General features: G+C 43.9%; 2 protein-coding genes and 1 pseudogene across 2 annotated transcripts in view; 1 reads left to right on the top strand and 2 right to left on the bottom strand.

The window, feature by feature from the left end:
• Positions 1–3,045: 3,045 nt before the first annotated feature.
• Positions 3,046–4,541, bottom strand: LOC142913980 (uncharacterized; the record flags this gene model as incomplete). The annotated part of the gene is made up of 1 exon (XM_076061103.1): positions 3,046–4,541. A coding segment is annotated over one exon (1,206 nt), but the record flags the coding sequence as incomplete, so codon positions are not given.
• A 3,737-nt stretch (positions 4,542–8,278) lies between these two features.
• LOC142913938 (uncharacterized) overlaps positions 8,279–16,925 on the bottom strand; it is a 57,671-nt gene continuing 49,024 nt past the window's right edge. Inside the window, exon 3 of the mRNA XM_076061057.1 lies at positions 8,279–9,447. Within this exon, the coding sequence (XP_075917172.1) occupies positions 8,337–9,447 (1,111 nt within the window). The 3' untranslated portion in view covers positions 8,279–8,336. The remainder of the gene's footprint in view (positions 9,448–16,925) is intronic.
• On the top strand, positions 15,355–15,616 carry LOC116937285 (selenoprotein W pseudogene; annotated as a pseudogene).

Genomic DNA, 16,925 nt, shown 5'->3' with positions numbered 1-16,925 from the left:
AAGGTTCCCGACCCCTGGTGTAGTGTATAATAGTGTAGTGTATAAGTGTATTGTATAGTAGTGTATATTGTAGTGTATAAGTGTATAGTGTAGTGTATAATAGTGTAGTGTATAATAGTGTAGTAGTGTATAGTGTAGTGTATAGTAGTGTAGTGTATAGTAGTGTATAGTGTAGTGTATAGTGTAGTGTATATTGTAGTGTATAAGTGTATAGTGTAGTGTATAATAGTGTATATTGTAGTGTATAGTAGTGTATATTGTAGTGTATAAGTGTATAGTGTAGTGTATAATAGTGTAGTGTATAATAGTGTATTGTATAGTAGTGTATAGTTGTGTATATTGTAGTGTATAAGTGTATAGTGTAGTGTATAGTAGTGTATTGTATAGTGTATAATAGTGTTTAGTGTAGTGTTTAGTGTAGTGTATAGTGTAGTGTATAGTAGCGTAGTGTATAGTGTAGTGTATAGTAGTGTAGTGTATAGTGTAATGTATAGTAGTGTAGTGTATAGTGTAGTGTATAGTTTAGTATAGTGTTGTGTATAGTGTAGTGTATAGTAGTGTAGTACGCACACTGTTGCACATGGTTCGCTCGTGTGGGTGTGTAGTGGAACGCACTGCTCATGAAAACTTTGCCTCGTTACGCGGTAAATGCTGCGGCACAACAGGAGGGAACTGCAGGGATGAGGCTCTCCGCTCTTTGTGCTGAGAATTAAAACAGCGCCAGGGTGGAGAGTCTCGTCCCTACAGCTCGTAGCTGTGATGGAGCGAGAGTGATCAGCGGACAGCCACCATGGTTGCCAGGTAAGGGGAGACTTCACCCGGAACTCTCCTCCACACGTGTTCCCTATGAACATTGTCGCAATAAACGTACGATCAGGAATCTTTAAAATATCAGACCTTTGTTGTTCCGCAAGAATATTAACGCTCAAACTCGTATCGAACTCTTCATTAATTCACTTGGTCAAACAGTTCAGGTACTCGGCAAAGCATTTCACCACCCGGTATGCAACAGTTAAACAATCTACTCCAAATCAACACCGAAATGTCAAATCATCATCCACCATTGACTTCCACATCGATGGAAGCCGTTTGCCACGACGTCCAAGCCATTAAACACCGGAACAATGAACGTGCCATTCAAGTACATCTTGAAACCCATTATCTGAAGTAGTTGGTATTAAACAATAACTAAATAATAGAAACACGTTTACAATATTGAGCGAAGTTATAGTCACGGACTCTTTCCAACTTGATCTCAACAGGACCACAAAAGCTCAGATATGTGTTGCATAATAATGAATCAATCTGATTGAAATCATCAAACACTTTCCGATTTCAACATCACCTTATAAAAGAATAACATTTTAAATATAAGCGCACAACTTTATCTATCTGTGATGAGCGCTGCACTTTCCGTTGTTTTCATGCAGGGGGCGCTGCAAACCAACGCACCCCCTGCATGGACGACGGAGGCGCAGGGACAGACGTTCGATTACGTTGGAATCGATCTGCAGACGGCGGTCTTCTCGCACGGCCAGCTCCGTGTCGCCTTATCTCGATCCCGCAATCCCAAACAGGTAAATGGCCGCATCGAACCGAACCCCCGGCAAGACCGTCTACTTAACGACGAGAGAAAATTCACACGAAATGTCCTTTTCAATGAAGTCTTCCAGATGTAAATTGAGACAAGCTTTTAATGAAGAAATAAAATTATCTAATTCAAAACACAACACAATTCAAACATGCTTCATTTTAAAACTTAAAAACGGAGCATGGGGTACTTGCGTGAATGCGTCCTTCGTGTGCCGTAAATGTTGTGACTTTCCTGGCCTGAAGGCCGTCAACGTGTTGGACCATTATTGGCGCACAGCGTTTCAACAACAGCAGTGGGGTTTGCTTCAAACGATAGGTACGAACATCCAGACGTGAATCAGCAAGGTGCATTTCTAGTCCTAGTTAGACAAAATCTACGTCAACACGTAAGACAAAACTACAATTCGTGTTGTAGAGAATGTACCTCCTCCTATACGTGTAACTTTTAAGTGGTATGCATTGTAACTGATGAATGATCCGAGCGTGCTACCTATTTCAAAGACAATGAGTTGCTCCAGATGCTTCGTGGAACACAAAAGTACCCTTTGACCTGTATCACAAGAACAACGGGTCTCACCTGAGTAATCTGTACAGGTTACTTTCAAACACACACACACTTTGTCCTAACATCACTTAATCAATGTTTGACCCTTATAGATCAAATGTTACAAGTATGCACAAAACCAGACAAGTATACATTCTAAATTATTGACAGGCATATTAACAAAATTGGATTACTGCAGTGAAATATACTGCATCACGTTACATCGTATTAACAAGAAGCTTTTTAAAAAAGTTGCACAGTCTGCTTCACCGTGTATGTAAAACATACTATTGTGTCATTTAAAACGAGTAGGCCATTGCATGTTGGCGTCTGAGTGAAAATGTAGCAAATTCTAAACATTACCTATAAACCACACAACTGAGATGACACATCAATCATCGCCCCCTACTGACAGGCTCTTGTCCACATGCAGGCCGGTGCAGGGCCACCACCTTGTGCCACACAGGGGCAGCTGCTACTTGGGGATGCTCTTTGAGTGTTTCAGGCGAGGTACGACACAAAACTCCGAGTTGCTGAGGCGATTAAGCAAGCACCGTGTAAAAGCAATTATTATAACATAGTGAATGCTTGGGAGCTTATTGGCTCTTGCTCCTGGTTAGAGATCTACCCAACCCACGGGCCCACAAAGTGTTCAACTTCACATTGTCATTAAAGGCTTGTGACAAAGGTGCATCTATTGTAGCGACATCGTCTCTGGCTTACACATCTACCGGGTCTCCACTTGACTTTGGATTGTCTCGGAGGAAGTCCACCCACACCTCCACAAACTGCTGGGAGTTGCCTCGCTCTGCCTCACAGTCAGACTTCTCCTCCTGCTTTACGTTGCCTCCATCGATGTGAAGGTCCCATTTTGGAGTTGAATCTTCATCTTTACATTTCACCTTCACTTCTTCCCTCTTCACCATCACTTCTTCCCTCTTCACCATCACCTCTTCATATTTCACCTCGATACCTTTAAAAGTGTCCAAGCTGCGATTTTCGTCCGGTTCTTGTTTCATGAGGGATGGGCTTATTGTGGCACTTTGACTTTCACAAGCTGATTTCAGATTCCACTCCTTGCAGATCTTCTGATGCTTCCGTGTTTTCTGGTGTACTTGAAGATTTTATGAATGTGCAAACGCCTTCCCGCAGAGTGCACCTGAAGGGTTTCTCTCCTGTGTGTGTTCTCTGGTGTACTTTAAGATGTGATGACTGTGCAAACATCATCCCACACAGAGTGTACCTCAAGGGTTTCTCTCCTGTCTGTGTTCTCTGGTGTACTAGAAGATTTGATGAATGTGCAAATGCCTTTCCGCACACACTGCACTTGAAGGGTTTCTCTCCTGTGTGTACTCTGGTGTTTTTTAAGAGCAGATGACTGTGAAAATGCCTTCCCACACACACTGCACTTGAAGGGTTTCTCTCCCGTGTGTGTTCTCTGGTGTGATTTAAGACCAGATGACTGTGAAAATGCCTTCCCACACACACTGCACTTGAAGGGTTTCTCTCCCGTGTGTGTTTTCTGGTGTGTTTTAAGAGCAGATGACTGTGAAAATGCCTTCACACACACAGTGCACTTGAAGGGTTTCTCTCCCGTGTGTGTTCTCTGGTGTTTTTTAAGAGCAGATGAATCAGAAAATGTCTTCCCACACACACTGCACAAGGGTTTCTCTCCCGTGTGTGTTCTCTGGTGTGTTTTAAGAGCAGATGACTGTGAAAATGCCTTCACACACACACTGCACTTGAAGGGTTTCTCTCCCGTGTGTGTTCTCTGGTGTGTTCTAAGAGTAGGTAAATCTGAAAACGTCTTCCCACACACACTGCATTTGAAGGGTTTCTCTCCCGTGTGTGTTCTCTGGTGTGTTTTAAGAGCAAATGAACCTAAACATGTCTTCCGACACACACTGCACCTGAAGGGTTTCTCTCCCGTGTGTGTTCTCTGGTGTTTTTTAAGAGTAGATGAATCTGAAAATGTCCTCCCACACACACTGCACTTGAAGGGTTTCTCTCCCGTGTGTGTTCTCTGGTGTCTTTGAAGATGAGATGAATCTGAAAATGCCTTCCCACACACACTGCACTTGAAGGGTTTCTCTCCCGTGTGTGTTCTCTGGTGTGTTTTAAGAGCAAATGAATCTGAAAATGCCTTCCCCCACACACTGTACTCGAAGGGTTTCTCTCCCGTGTGTGTTCTCTGGTGTTTTTTAAGAGTAGATGAATCTGAAAATGCCTTGTCACACACACTGCACTTGAAGGGTTTCTCTCCCGTGTGTATTCTCTGGTGTGTTTTAAGAGCAGATGACTGTGAAAATGCCTTCCCACACACAGTGCACTTGAAGGGTTTCTCTCCTGTGTGTGTTCGCTGGTGGGTCTCAAGAACTGATGACCATGCAAATGCCTTGTCACACACAGTGCACTTGAAGGCTTTCTCTCCTGTGTGAGTTCTCTGGTGCTGTGTCAAATTTCCAGTCCGATCCGTGCTGTATGCACGCTGGTCGCATTGTTGACTTGTCGTACCAAGCTGCTGTGCTGAATGCATTTGCTCCATCAGACCAGCCTCAGCTGCAGACAGAAAATAAGAATATCCACACCATCTACACGTCAGTATCGAGCCATGGAGGAATTAATATATACAGTCACACGTGACTTACACGTCTATATTCATTCATGTATTCATGACTAGCTGTACTACCCGGCTTCGCCCGGGACTTGGATCCACCACGTCCGGCCGCCTTTGTCTCCCCAGTGGCGATGTTCACACCACCACAACAGTTACTCGTTTGAGGCTGAGTCGACCTAGGGGAGGCCCAGAAGCGGTTCAAATAATCGTCACCGGTGGTGGCCGTGAGCGGGAATCGAACTCAGGTCGCCGGGTTCGTAGCGCGGTGTAGCGCTAACCGATACACTACAATGCGTTACGCTTCCTGTTACCTCGCGACATCACGCGGTAGCAGGTAACATGACGTCACTTTCAGGGTAAGAGACACGCCCCTCCCATGAGCAGCTTCGTAACTGAATAAATTATGTAAATGAGCCCGGCCCATATGTCGAGGGATGGGGCGTGGCTGCTGAACCCGTTGCAATAAACTCTCGACGGCTTCAACGGACACATTATGTTAATGAACCGCCAGTCACTGGGAGTAGCTTTGCCCAAATAAGGATTGCCACTGTATTGATATCGGCAGTGACCCAAGCGGAGGTGACGTCACGCTCAAAAGCGCTGTGGACGGGGTTGGGGGAGTGTGAATACCTTGGTGACATGACGTCACTAGCGAGGTACACCTCCCGCTGGCACTTCATGCCGATGAGGTCATGCTGAGTGGTGACGTCACAGAGCGGGGATGGAGTTTAAGTTGATTTAGCTTCATTTTCCATTGCCCCCTCCCTTGGGTGCGTGAGCTCAGCAACAACGTGGACATTATTGTGTATACACTGTGTGTGTACGTACACATGGTGTGTGTGTACGTACACACACTGTGTGTGTCTGTACATACACACACACTGTGTGTGTGTAGTGGAGGGCAAAGGCGGTGCATTGGCCAGTCATCTGAGTCAGTAGACCCATGGCATCTTAACATCAATTAATTTTTTTAAATGTATTATTTTTATTTGTTATTTGTATCACATTTTTTCATTTTTTTATCTTTTATTTTGTTTATTTTTTGTTTTCTATCTACGTGACTTTACCGGAAGAACCAGGAATATGGTAGCGCATTCTCTATTTGTTGCAGAGGTTCAAAGTTCAAATCCGACAGGCACATCTGGCTACCCCAGTAACATTCACCACAATATGCGCTGTTCTGCTTCACAGCGGATGTAAAACAGAGTATTGTGTCACTCACAACGCACATTGCATGTTGGTGTCACGGTCAAAATTGTGGTAATTCCAAACATTATCCAGAAACTCTACAACGGAAATGTTTGGCTACGTACGGTTTGAAAGAAGTGTTAGTCAAACAGAATGTGTATTTGCATGCGCATGTTTAAACGTATCTTTGTACGAGCGGTAGGGCAGCGGTTAGCGCTACGCTGCGCTATGAACCCGGAGACCCGGGTTCGTTTCCCGCTCACGGCCAACACCGCCAGTGACGATTATCTGAACCGGTCCTGGGCCTTCCCTAGGTCGACTCAGCCTAAAGATGAGTACCCAGTGTGATGTGAGCATCGCCACTCGGGAGACAAAGGCGGGCGGGCGCGGTGCTGGCTACCCACCCCCCTCGTGTGCCGTGCCAGCCTTCATAGGTGCTCGCTAACAGCACTTGCCCCTAGAGTCTGTTAATGCTCTACCGGGGATCTTTGTTCTTGTTGTTGTGTACGAGTGGGGAGTGGTAATTTAGTGGCTATCGCACTGCACTCCGTAACCCGGTGACCCAAATTGGATTCCTGCTCATGACACACAACAGTGGCAGATCTATACATCGATGTAGTCTTGAATGACTTCCTAGTGTGGTGTGTAAATATCAGGGGAGACAAAGGCGGACCGGTGCGGTGTTGGCCACCCTCCCCCTCGAGTGCCGTGCGTGCCGGCGTTTATAGCTCACCATCAGCACTTGCCCCAGCAGTCTGTTGAAGGCTGTACGGGGGATCTTTATGTGCATTACCATTGAAGGGTGCATTGGGTTCAAAGCCATCCGCATAGCCTGAAATCTGCATTAATGCGAATTTGTCTCCGTATCTGGTAAGATCATAGTATTACAGGAGGTCCTCTCACGTGCTAACCCAGACTGATGTCAGTGCACGATCTCTGTATTAGTTTTTTATTGTCCTTAACTAAAATCAAACAATTTGCAGTTCAGGTCAAATAAGACATTCCTTTTTAATGCTTTTCAACCAAGGTTGAGATGTTAATGCATTAGCTCTGTTCGTTCATATCTACCCATCTGTCTGTAGCATGGCATTTCGATAACCCTCTTAAAGATGTATGGACTGATGCTGTACAGAAGGATGTGGAGCTGAGTGGGCTTGCCGATGACCGGTACCAGCGGTGTCAAGATCGGCCTCTGTGGAGGCGGCTCGTGAAGCACGCTGCTGGGCAGTTGGAGGCAGTCGCCCTCCAGTAACAACGGAGGGCGGATGAGCGACGCTCACGACAACGAGCGGAGCGTCAGCCACACCAAGTCGGTGCAGTGGTGCCTCTGTCAGTCATCTTATTGAGCACATGGCAACTTGGGTCTGTCCTGTGAGCTGGCAGAGAGCCTTCGACACATCACGTGGCCTCAACACGTAAGACAAAACTATAATTCGTGTTGTAGAGAATGTACCTCCTCCTATACGTGTAACTTTTAAGTGGTATGCCTTGTAACTGATGAATGATCCGAGTGTGCTACCTATTTAAAAAGACAATGAGTTGCTCCAGATTCTTCGTGGAACACAAAAACACCGTTTGACCTGTATCACAAGAACAACGGGTCTCACCTGAGTTCTCTATACAGGTTACTTTCAAACACACACACACTTTGTCCCAACATCACTTATTCAATGTTTGACCCTTACAGATCAAATGTTACAAGTATGCACAAAACCAGACAAGTATACATTCTAAATTATTGACAGGCATATTAACAAAATTAGATTACTGCAGTGAAATATACTGCATCACGTTACATGTATTATCAAGAAGCTTTTACAAAAAAGTTGCATAGTCTGCTTCACAGTGTATGTAAAACATACTGTGTCATTCAAAATGAGTAGGCCATTGCATGCTGGCGTCTGAGTGAAAATGTAGCAAATTCTAAACATTACCTACAAACTACACAACTGAGATGACGCATCAATCATCGCCCCCTACTGACAGGCTCTTGTCCACATGCAGGCCGGTGCTGGGCCAGCACCTTGTGCCACACAGGGGCAGCTGCTACTTGGGGATGCTCTTCGAGTGTTTCAGATGAGGTACGACACAAAACTCCGAGTTGCTGAGGCGATTAAGCAAGCACCATGTAAAAGCAATTATGATAACATAGTGAATGCTTGGGAGCTTATTAGCTCTTGCTCCTGATTAGAGATCTACCCAACCCACGGGCCCATAAAGTGTTCAACTTCACATTCTTGTCATTAAAGGCCTATTTACAAAGGTGCATCTATTGTAGTGACATCGTCTCTGGCTTACACATCTACCGGGTCTCCACTTGACTTTGTATTGTCTAGGAGGAAGTCCACCCACACCTCCACTTCCACAAACTGCTGGGAGTTGCCTCACTCTGCCTCAGTCAGAATTCTCCTCCTGCTTTACGATGTGAAGGTCCCATTTTGGAGTTGAATCTTCAACTTCACATTTTACCTTCACTTCTTCGCTCATCACTTCTTCACATTTCACCTCTTCATATTTCACCTCGATACCTTTAAAAGTGTCCAAGCTGGGATTTTCGTCCGGTTCTTGTTTCATGAGGGATGGGCTCATTGCGGCACTTTGACTTTCACAAGCTGATTTCAAACTCCACTCCTTGTGGATCTTCTGATGTGTTCTCTGGTGTACTTGAAGATTTGATGAATGTGCAAATGCATTCCCGCACAGAGTGCACCTGAAAGGTTTCTCTCCTGTGTGTGTTCTCTGGTGTTTTTTAAGAGTAAATGACCATGAAAATGCCTTCCCACAAACACTGCACTTGAAGGGTTTCTCTCCCGTGTGTGTTCTCTGGTGTAATACGAGATTATACGACTGTGTAAACGCCATCCCACACATCGTACACCTGAAAGGTTTCTCTCCCGTGTGTGTTCTCTGGTGTGTTACAAGATAACATGACTGTGTAAACGCCATTCCGCACATCGTGCACCTGAAGGGTTTCTCTCCCGTGTGTGTTCTCTGGTGTTTTACAAGATCAGATGACTGTGCAAATGCCTTCACGCACACACTGCACCTGAAGGGTTTCTCTCCTGTGTGTGTTCTCTGGTGTTTTACAAGATCAGATGACTGTGCAAATGCCTTCACGCACACACTGCACTTGAAGGGTTTCTCTCCTGTGTGTGTTCTCTGGTGTTTTTTAAGAGTAGATAAATCTGAAAATGCCTTCGCACACACACTGCACTTGAAGGGTTTCTCTCCCGTGTGTGTTCTCTGGTGTACTTGAAGATTTGATGACTGTGAAAATGCCTTCCCGCACAGAGTGCACTTGAAGGGTTTCTCTCCTGTGTGTATTCTCTGGTGTTTTTTAAGAACAGATGACAGTGAAAATGCCTTCCTACACACAGTGCACTTGAAGGGTTTCTCTCCTGTGTGTGTTCTCTGGTGGGTCTGAAGAACTGATGGCCATGCAAACGCCTTCCCACACACAGTGCACCTGAAGGGTTTCTCTCCTGTGTGAGTTCTCTGGTGCCGTGTCAAATTTCCAGTCCGATCCGTGCTGTATGCACGCTGGTCGCATTGTTGACTTGTCATACCGAGCTGCGCTGAGTGCATTTGCTCCATCAGACCAATTCTGCGGAGGAAGCGTCAGAGGAAGCGTCAGCTGCAGACAGAAAAAAATAATATCCACACCATCTACACGACAGTATCGAGGCACAGAGGAATGCACATATAGTCACATGTGACTTACACGTCTATATTCATATATTCATGATGTAGTAAAAACGTTTCCCAAATTCATCACACGGGCTGTTATGGCACACAATGAGAGGGCAAATGGTCATAAATATGCCTGGAAGCCCTCGTATCTTCAAAATGAATGTTCACCCAAAACTCCGAGCACACAATTTCGGCTGTCTGGCTACAAAAGGAATATTTATGAGAGCTAAATTCAGCGGACATAGCAAAGGGTGTTGAAAATAATACTATTTGTGTTGTGCAGAAATTCATAAATTAATGTTCAATCGCAACTTAGAGGTGTGAATCCAGGCTCAGATGTCCTTGAATGCTGGGATGAACAGTTCCGACTTCAGCTGAATGTGTGTGCTGTGTTAACTTCCTGTTTCCATTCTTACAAAGAGTTCCAGAGGAAAACAAAAGTAAACTATTGTTATGATATAACCTCCGTGTTCAACAGAGTTAATAGACGTTACTGCAAACACAAACTGTACACTGTCACTGGGTAAACAGGCGTGTCTAGAATCACGCCTGGCCAAGCTTCATCTGCTTGGCATGAATGCTTCCTCACTCCAAGTAATTAATCGAGGATAAACGAACATAGCCGTGGCTAACTGGAGTTTGCTTGTCTCTCTCGGTGGTGAGATGTTAACTACCTCACCTGGTATACAGGAAGTCGTGGGTTCGATCCCGACCCTGACGCCTCCTGTATATTTGGAGTTTGCGCGTCACTCCGTTTAGCGTCTTTGACCGATAGACATTGACACACGTATTCTTGTTGATTTCGGTAAAGTTACGTAGATAGAAAATAACAATAATTGATAATACAATTACATTTAATAAAGACCACTTGTGTTGCGATCAAAACGATGTGAGTTTTTTTGCTTTATTTGGAATTATTCATTTATTTTATTGCTATTTTTATTTAACTTACTATCTACGTGACTTTACCGAAAGAACTAAGAATGTTAATTCCTGCAGTGTTGTATACGGCCCTTTTTCCACAATTAATATCCATAAGATTATTTACGGATGTATACACCTAGATTTCTTTTTCCTTTCTTTCGTGACAAACAATATATATTTTTTAATGAATAAAGCCCGTAAGCCAGAAACACGAAAAACCAGATGTCGGCCATAAACAGGCCATATATATAAAGAAATAATAAAACTCTCAAGGCGAGGATGTAACAGCTATCGGCGAAAATCTCCAGATGAACAAGAGTTTGATGGGCCCCTTAGGAAAGGTCCCTCCGAGGTCAGAACACCAAGAGAGTAGACACGGAGACGCCAACAGGGTAAATCGTATACATATTCTTTTCCTTATTTGCCAGTAAAATAACACTGTCTGAGGGATTTAACGCTGCAAAATCTATGACCCAGTGTGCAGACGAGGATCCTCGGGATTACCTCATGCGATTTAAAAGAGCGTACTACGCAGGTGATGTGGATCAGTATCACGAAGGTGACAAAAGGTTCAAAATTATGTTTTTTGGATCTTTGAGTCCAGAGATTACAGAAATTGTGGGAATGGTCTTAAGTCCAGAGACAGCCTCCTTAGACCACATAGTGGATCGGGCACACATGGCTTGGCAGTACCGGGCTAAAAACAATGATTCCACAGCACACAGAGAATGGGGCAAGGTAACCAGCCTATCAGAGGAAAAGAAAAAACATGTGAGGCATTTGATGCACGCAGGCCCACAGTGCAGAAAACAAAAAGCACCCACGGATTACCAACATAATTACATACACGGGTGGTCAGATAACAATTACACGAGACAATGGCACGCAGACCGAGAGCGATCGCAGCGTGCAGGGACGCGTATTTGCGACAATCGCAACGTGTAGAGACCACGAGCAAAGTCAGACCAGTGCCCAATTCCACGGCACACAGACCAGGAGCGATCGCAGCATGTAGGGACGCGTATTTGCGAGAATCGCAACGCGTGGAGACCACGAGCAAAGTCAGACCAGTTCCCAATTCCACGGCACACAGGCCAGGAGCGTTCGCAGCGTGCAGAGACGCGTATTTGCGACAATCGCCACGGGTGGAAGCAAAGAGCAGGACCATATCTTCACCCAATGCAGCGGCACACAGCCGGCCAAAATTACCCACACAGATGGTGAGATAACAATTACGGTCGACAGTGGCACATAGAGAATGGGCGGCCATGACACACAAAGACACATAATCGCGAGAATCACGGCGTGTATAGGCCAAGAGCAGAATCATGCCGATTCCCCATTCCACGATACAGAAGGGGCACACATGGCTTGGCTGTAACAAAGAGGGTGACATGGGCACGTGATAAATCGCTCACACTGGTTGAGAGGAAAATGACAGGGAAAGAGGTGTCCGCTGATCTGAAAAAAAAATCACAGCCCTTTGAAAAAATCAAGCAGGTTGGAGGTTACAAACAGAACCAGGAGGGGAACCATGATTGTGGAAAACTAAATGCGTCATGCACCCGCTCTGATAATCTGGTGGAGAACGCGAGAGTCGCTCCCGTGGTGAACACACCTATTGAACAGGGAAAATTAACCATTAAGTGTGATCCAACAGGAAATGATAACCAACAGGATCGGGAGGAGAAACATGCTTGTTTGGTAAATGGAAAAGCGATCAATTGTGTCGCAAAATTGCGTGAGAGTACTGTGAAAATGCCAGGGAAACGCGCTACGGAGACAAAAATCCATGATGGATCGGGGAATGTGTGGAAATCCAGCACACGCAAAAACATGGAATCGAATCGAGGCATCGAATCGTGGTACGGAGTCAGCAAATCTGCACCTGGCTGCGGAGAAGGCAAATGACCCCAACAGTCGAGCACGGAAACTCGTGTTGTGTACTAATCCTGGTGGCGCTCGACATGGCTTCACGCCACATAAACCCACAGGGAAGGCGAGGGATAAAAAAAATTACCGATACGAACCAAGGAACCGTGCTCATTTGGCTAAAGCCATACCGACGATGAACCAAAACGATGATGTGATTATGTTGCATGGAAAGGTCACAGGTTACTCTAAAATACCTGGCCATGAGAAAAATTATTCTGCACTCCTGACCAAAGGTGGCAGTAAGGTTGCCAATAACTTGGTAAACATTAAACAAAGAGGTGAATGGAGGGAAACGGTGTACCACCGGGCTCAAAACCGCTATCCAGTGTTTCCCAGGAACTGAAACAAAAATCAAAGTAGCAATAATTGATAACAACCGATGTAACATGTTGCCTTTATTTTTTTTATTTTTCCTGTTCTTTTATTTTCTTATTTCAAATGTAATCATGCTGTGACACGTACGCACGCGTTGTAAGGAAAAATCAGTCAACTCGAGGAATGTCGATGGTTCGAGATGGAAAAGGCATTTTTCTTTTATTTTTAAAATAATCCGTGGCAGACCACCGATCATTTTTAAAAGGGCGGTGTGTTGTATATGAGCCTTTTCCAAAATTGATATTAACAATATTTGCGTTATATATAATATTTTTTTAACAAACAAAAAAATAATCAACAAAACCCGTAAGCCAGGCACACGAAAAACCAGATGTCGATCATAAACAGACCATTAAAAAATAAAGAAATAATAACACTCTCGAGGCGAGGATGTTAGCAGCTATCTGCGAAGATCTCCAGATGAACAAGAGTTTGATGTGCCCTAAGGGAGGTCACGCAGAGGGAAGCCCTCCGGAAGCCAGAAACGAGGACGCCCACGGGTTAAACCATATATTTTTTTTTCCTTTGTCATTAAAACAACGGTTCAAATTTAAAATGCAATAACAAGAATAAGCTAAATTTAGCGGTCCTCGCGCTCACTCCAATCAAGACCAGGCCACCAGATACATCAGTGAATTATTATCCAATAATTAATTCGCTATCAAATGATTTTCACCTTTAATACTTTTACTGTTAAAACAAAGCTTGGAGACAAAATACCGAGTCACATCAAAGGTTATCGAGAAGGAATGAGGCGAATGGGCAAACTTACGAAAGAGTTTAAACAATGTCCCAAGCAACCCCGACCACCTTTGTCTCTCTCACAGCGCGGAGAAGCAGGAATTACACCTTATCACAAGGGGCCATCTGGAAAAGCCAGCCGGGTTTGATGAGGAGACACACCCCACCCCACACACGGCATCCAGGCAAACAAAGTTTTAAAGAAAATTGTAATATAACATTAATAATAACGTGTTAACCTTAAACAATATTCCATTATAGAACCTTACAGAACCAAGGGATATGGATTCCAACAATCTGGAAACGGACCTCTTAAACTCAGGATGAAAATTATTTTTCTTTCTAATAACTCCATCATATCAATGCGAACCTCGGTAACCCGAGAGGGGTGTCGGGAGGACGTAGTTACAAACACGAGTCTTGGCGAACATGGGACCAAATTGTATTTGAGAAATATAAAGTCGAAAGTATAAAGAGATAGGTACTCCCGACCACCTTTGTCTCCCGAAGAGCGCGAGAGAGGAATTTCACGCCAGGGCAAACAGATCGTTATCGCAGGAGCCATCTGTACACACACACACAAACTCACACACACAGACCCCGCCCCCCCTTTTCCACTGCGCAGAGAGAATTGTCTTTGAATATAACGGTCAGCCGCATTTTCAAAAGTCAGTGAAGTTAAGTCAAGAGTCAAGACAGATCATGTGTTCAATCGAGAGTAATCGTATCCTTATCGATAATACGGAATTAAAGAGCAGAGTCGAATCGACTCTCTCTCATTCACGCTCACAACGCCTGCGTCACTGCATACGATTAATTGCGTTATTCCAATTCATAACACAATCCTCGTCACCGAGGCTCGACCTTAGAATCCATAACGACCTGCATTATCATAACCACACCCACTCGCATAAATTAATACGATTATCTCTCGAATCAGCATAATTTATGCGCATAATTACACTGATTAACATAATTTCGAATAAATTATGCAAATTTCATTTAATTTTCATTATTTTCATCAATTTTCATAACACCTATATATACAACAGCAGTAGCGGTATTAGTAGTGGTAGTCATGGTGATAGTAATAATGGTGGTAGTAGTGGTAGTTAGTGGTGATAGTAGTGGTGGTAGTAATAGTGGTGGTAGTGGTGATCATAGTAGTGGTAGTAATAGTGGTGATCATAGTAGTGGTAGTAATAGTGGTGGTAGTAGTGGTGGTAGTAGTGATAGTAGTGGTAGTAGTGATAGTAATAGTAGTGAGAGTGGTGGTAGTAGTAGTTAGTGGTGGTAGTAGTAGTTAGTGGTGGTAGTAGTGGTAGTAATAGTAGTAATAGTGGTGGTAGTAGTGGTAGTAAGAGTGGTAGTTAGTGGTGGTAGTAATAGTGGTGGTGGTAGTAGTTAGTGGTGGTAGTAGTAGTTAGTGGTGGTAGTAGTAGTGGTAATAGTGGTGGTAGTAGTGGTAGTAAGAGTGGTGGCAGTAGTAGTGGTAGTAGTAATAGTGGTGGTAGTAGTAGTAGTGGTAATAGTGGCGGTAGTAGTGGTAGTAGTGGCGGTAGTAGTGGTAGTAATAGTGGTGGCAGTAGTAGTGGTAGTTAGTGGTGGTAGTAGTAGTGATAGTGGTGGTAGTAGTAGTGATAGTGGTGGTAGTAGAGAGGGTAGAGGGAGAGAGCGAGGGAGATAAGACGCGGTTCAGTGATGGTGCAGAACAGACGTTTCAGCCTCAACCACCTCTACAGCAGCAATGCCGCTCAAAATACGCATCGTTTATTGTTGGCGCCTGAGGGTACCGAAGTCGGTTTCACCACCTCAAGGATTAACTTGCAACCGAGTTCCCTGGAGAGATAACTGGTGAGGGGACCCCGACGCAGACTGGCTTCCTGGAGGTGCAGATTGTGGGAGGGAAACTTCTCCACTCCAAGGCCAACGGCGATGGGTTTGTAGACTCGGATGAGAAGCTACAAAAGATCTTCTTCAGTGGAGTGGAGAAAGCCCTCGAAAAGTAGCCAGAATGTGTTGAAGCAGAAGCATGCTTTGCTTATTCTTGGTTTTTTCGGTAAAGTCACCACGTAGAAGGGAAACAATAAAATAATACAAATATAAAACAATACAATTCTCACGACGTTTCGACTGCAACACAAGCAATCATCAGGTGTGAAATTTTCTTGCTGTGGTTTTCACACATGATGATGATTGCTTGTGTTGCAGTCGAAACGTCGTGAGAATTTTATTGTTTTATATTTTTATTATTTTATTGTTTCCCTTCTACTTTACCGAAAGAACCAAGAATATGAATCCCTGCAGTCACTAAAGCTTTAAATCAAAACATGCTTTGCTTCTTAACAGAGGTAAAGGCTTGTCTGTGTCGCTGGTTCTAAAGAAATGTATTGATGTTAAAATAATGTATGATTCAAAGCTAGCACATTTATAGTAAGAAATCAGTCAGCATGTGTTAAATAGTCCACTGCTGTGCACACTGGCACAAGAGCAAATGTAACTTTTCAGTGAATATTTTTATATGAAAATAATATCTTACATTGGCATGTACAATTTGTTTTCTGGGAGTTTATATATATACAAATTATTAATCATTACCAACAAATGTACTTGGTTTCAACGTCTCATTTGCTCTTTTTTTAAAGTTGACTAAAATGCAAACACATCCTTTGTTCTGATTAACAGCTCCATAAATCTTTAAAAAAAAATTCTAGATTTTTGTTTTAACCACTGCCTGCTCTTGCTCTCCATTGCCTTAATCGTCGTAAAAATGGGTTTGTTTCATACATTGCTGTCGTGATAACTTCCTCTTGTTTTGTGGCCCCCTTTGGTGACAGCTTTAACAGGACTCGTGGTCGTTTCACCGTGAGCCGGCGTCGGATGAAGGAGATGGCTTTCAGCGCCCTGCCACAATGAACAAACCACCAACGAGTTAAACTCTTGTCAATCGTCTCCTCTGCATACACATCTATCACTTTGTTGCAACTGGGGAGGAGAAGCTGGTGTTTTTTTTATTGATTTTAAATTTCACTTGGGGGTAGGTATGTTGTCAATTGTATCGTTTAATTCCCGCGCAGACTTTACTTCGAAATTGGTCTTCAATAAACCCGCGATCTTGATAGAATGCATTGAATCAGAAGCAAGACTTTGTTGTGTTTACTGTTCTAAAGTATGTTTTTTTAAATAGTTTTCAATTGTTGGGCTTAACTGTTAACTGTTCCTTCGAAAAAGCAAATAACTGAAAACACGAGTTGCAGGGGTTTAACTTTGGCTAATCATTGTCCCAAACTAAGGAAGTTTTGTAGTAATGGCATGCAT

The sequence above is a fragment of the Petromyzon marinus genome, unplaced genomic scaffold, assembly GCF_048934315.1.
Source record: "Petromyzon marinus isolate PM22_M1 ecotype Great Lakes invasive population unplaced genomic scaffold, UKy_Petmar_22M1.pri1.0 PM_G_Scaffold_27, whole genome shotgun sequence".
NCBI classification, from domain to species: Eukaryota; Metazoa; Chordata; class Hyperoartia; order Petromyzontiformes; family Petromyzontidae; genus Petromyzon; species Petromyzon marinus.
The sequence above is the reverse complement of the archived record's forward strand: the minus strand, read 5'-3'. Positions and strand labels throughout refer to the sequence as shown.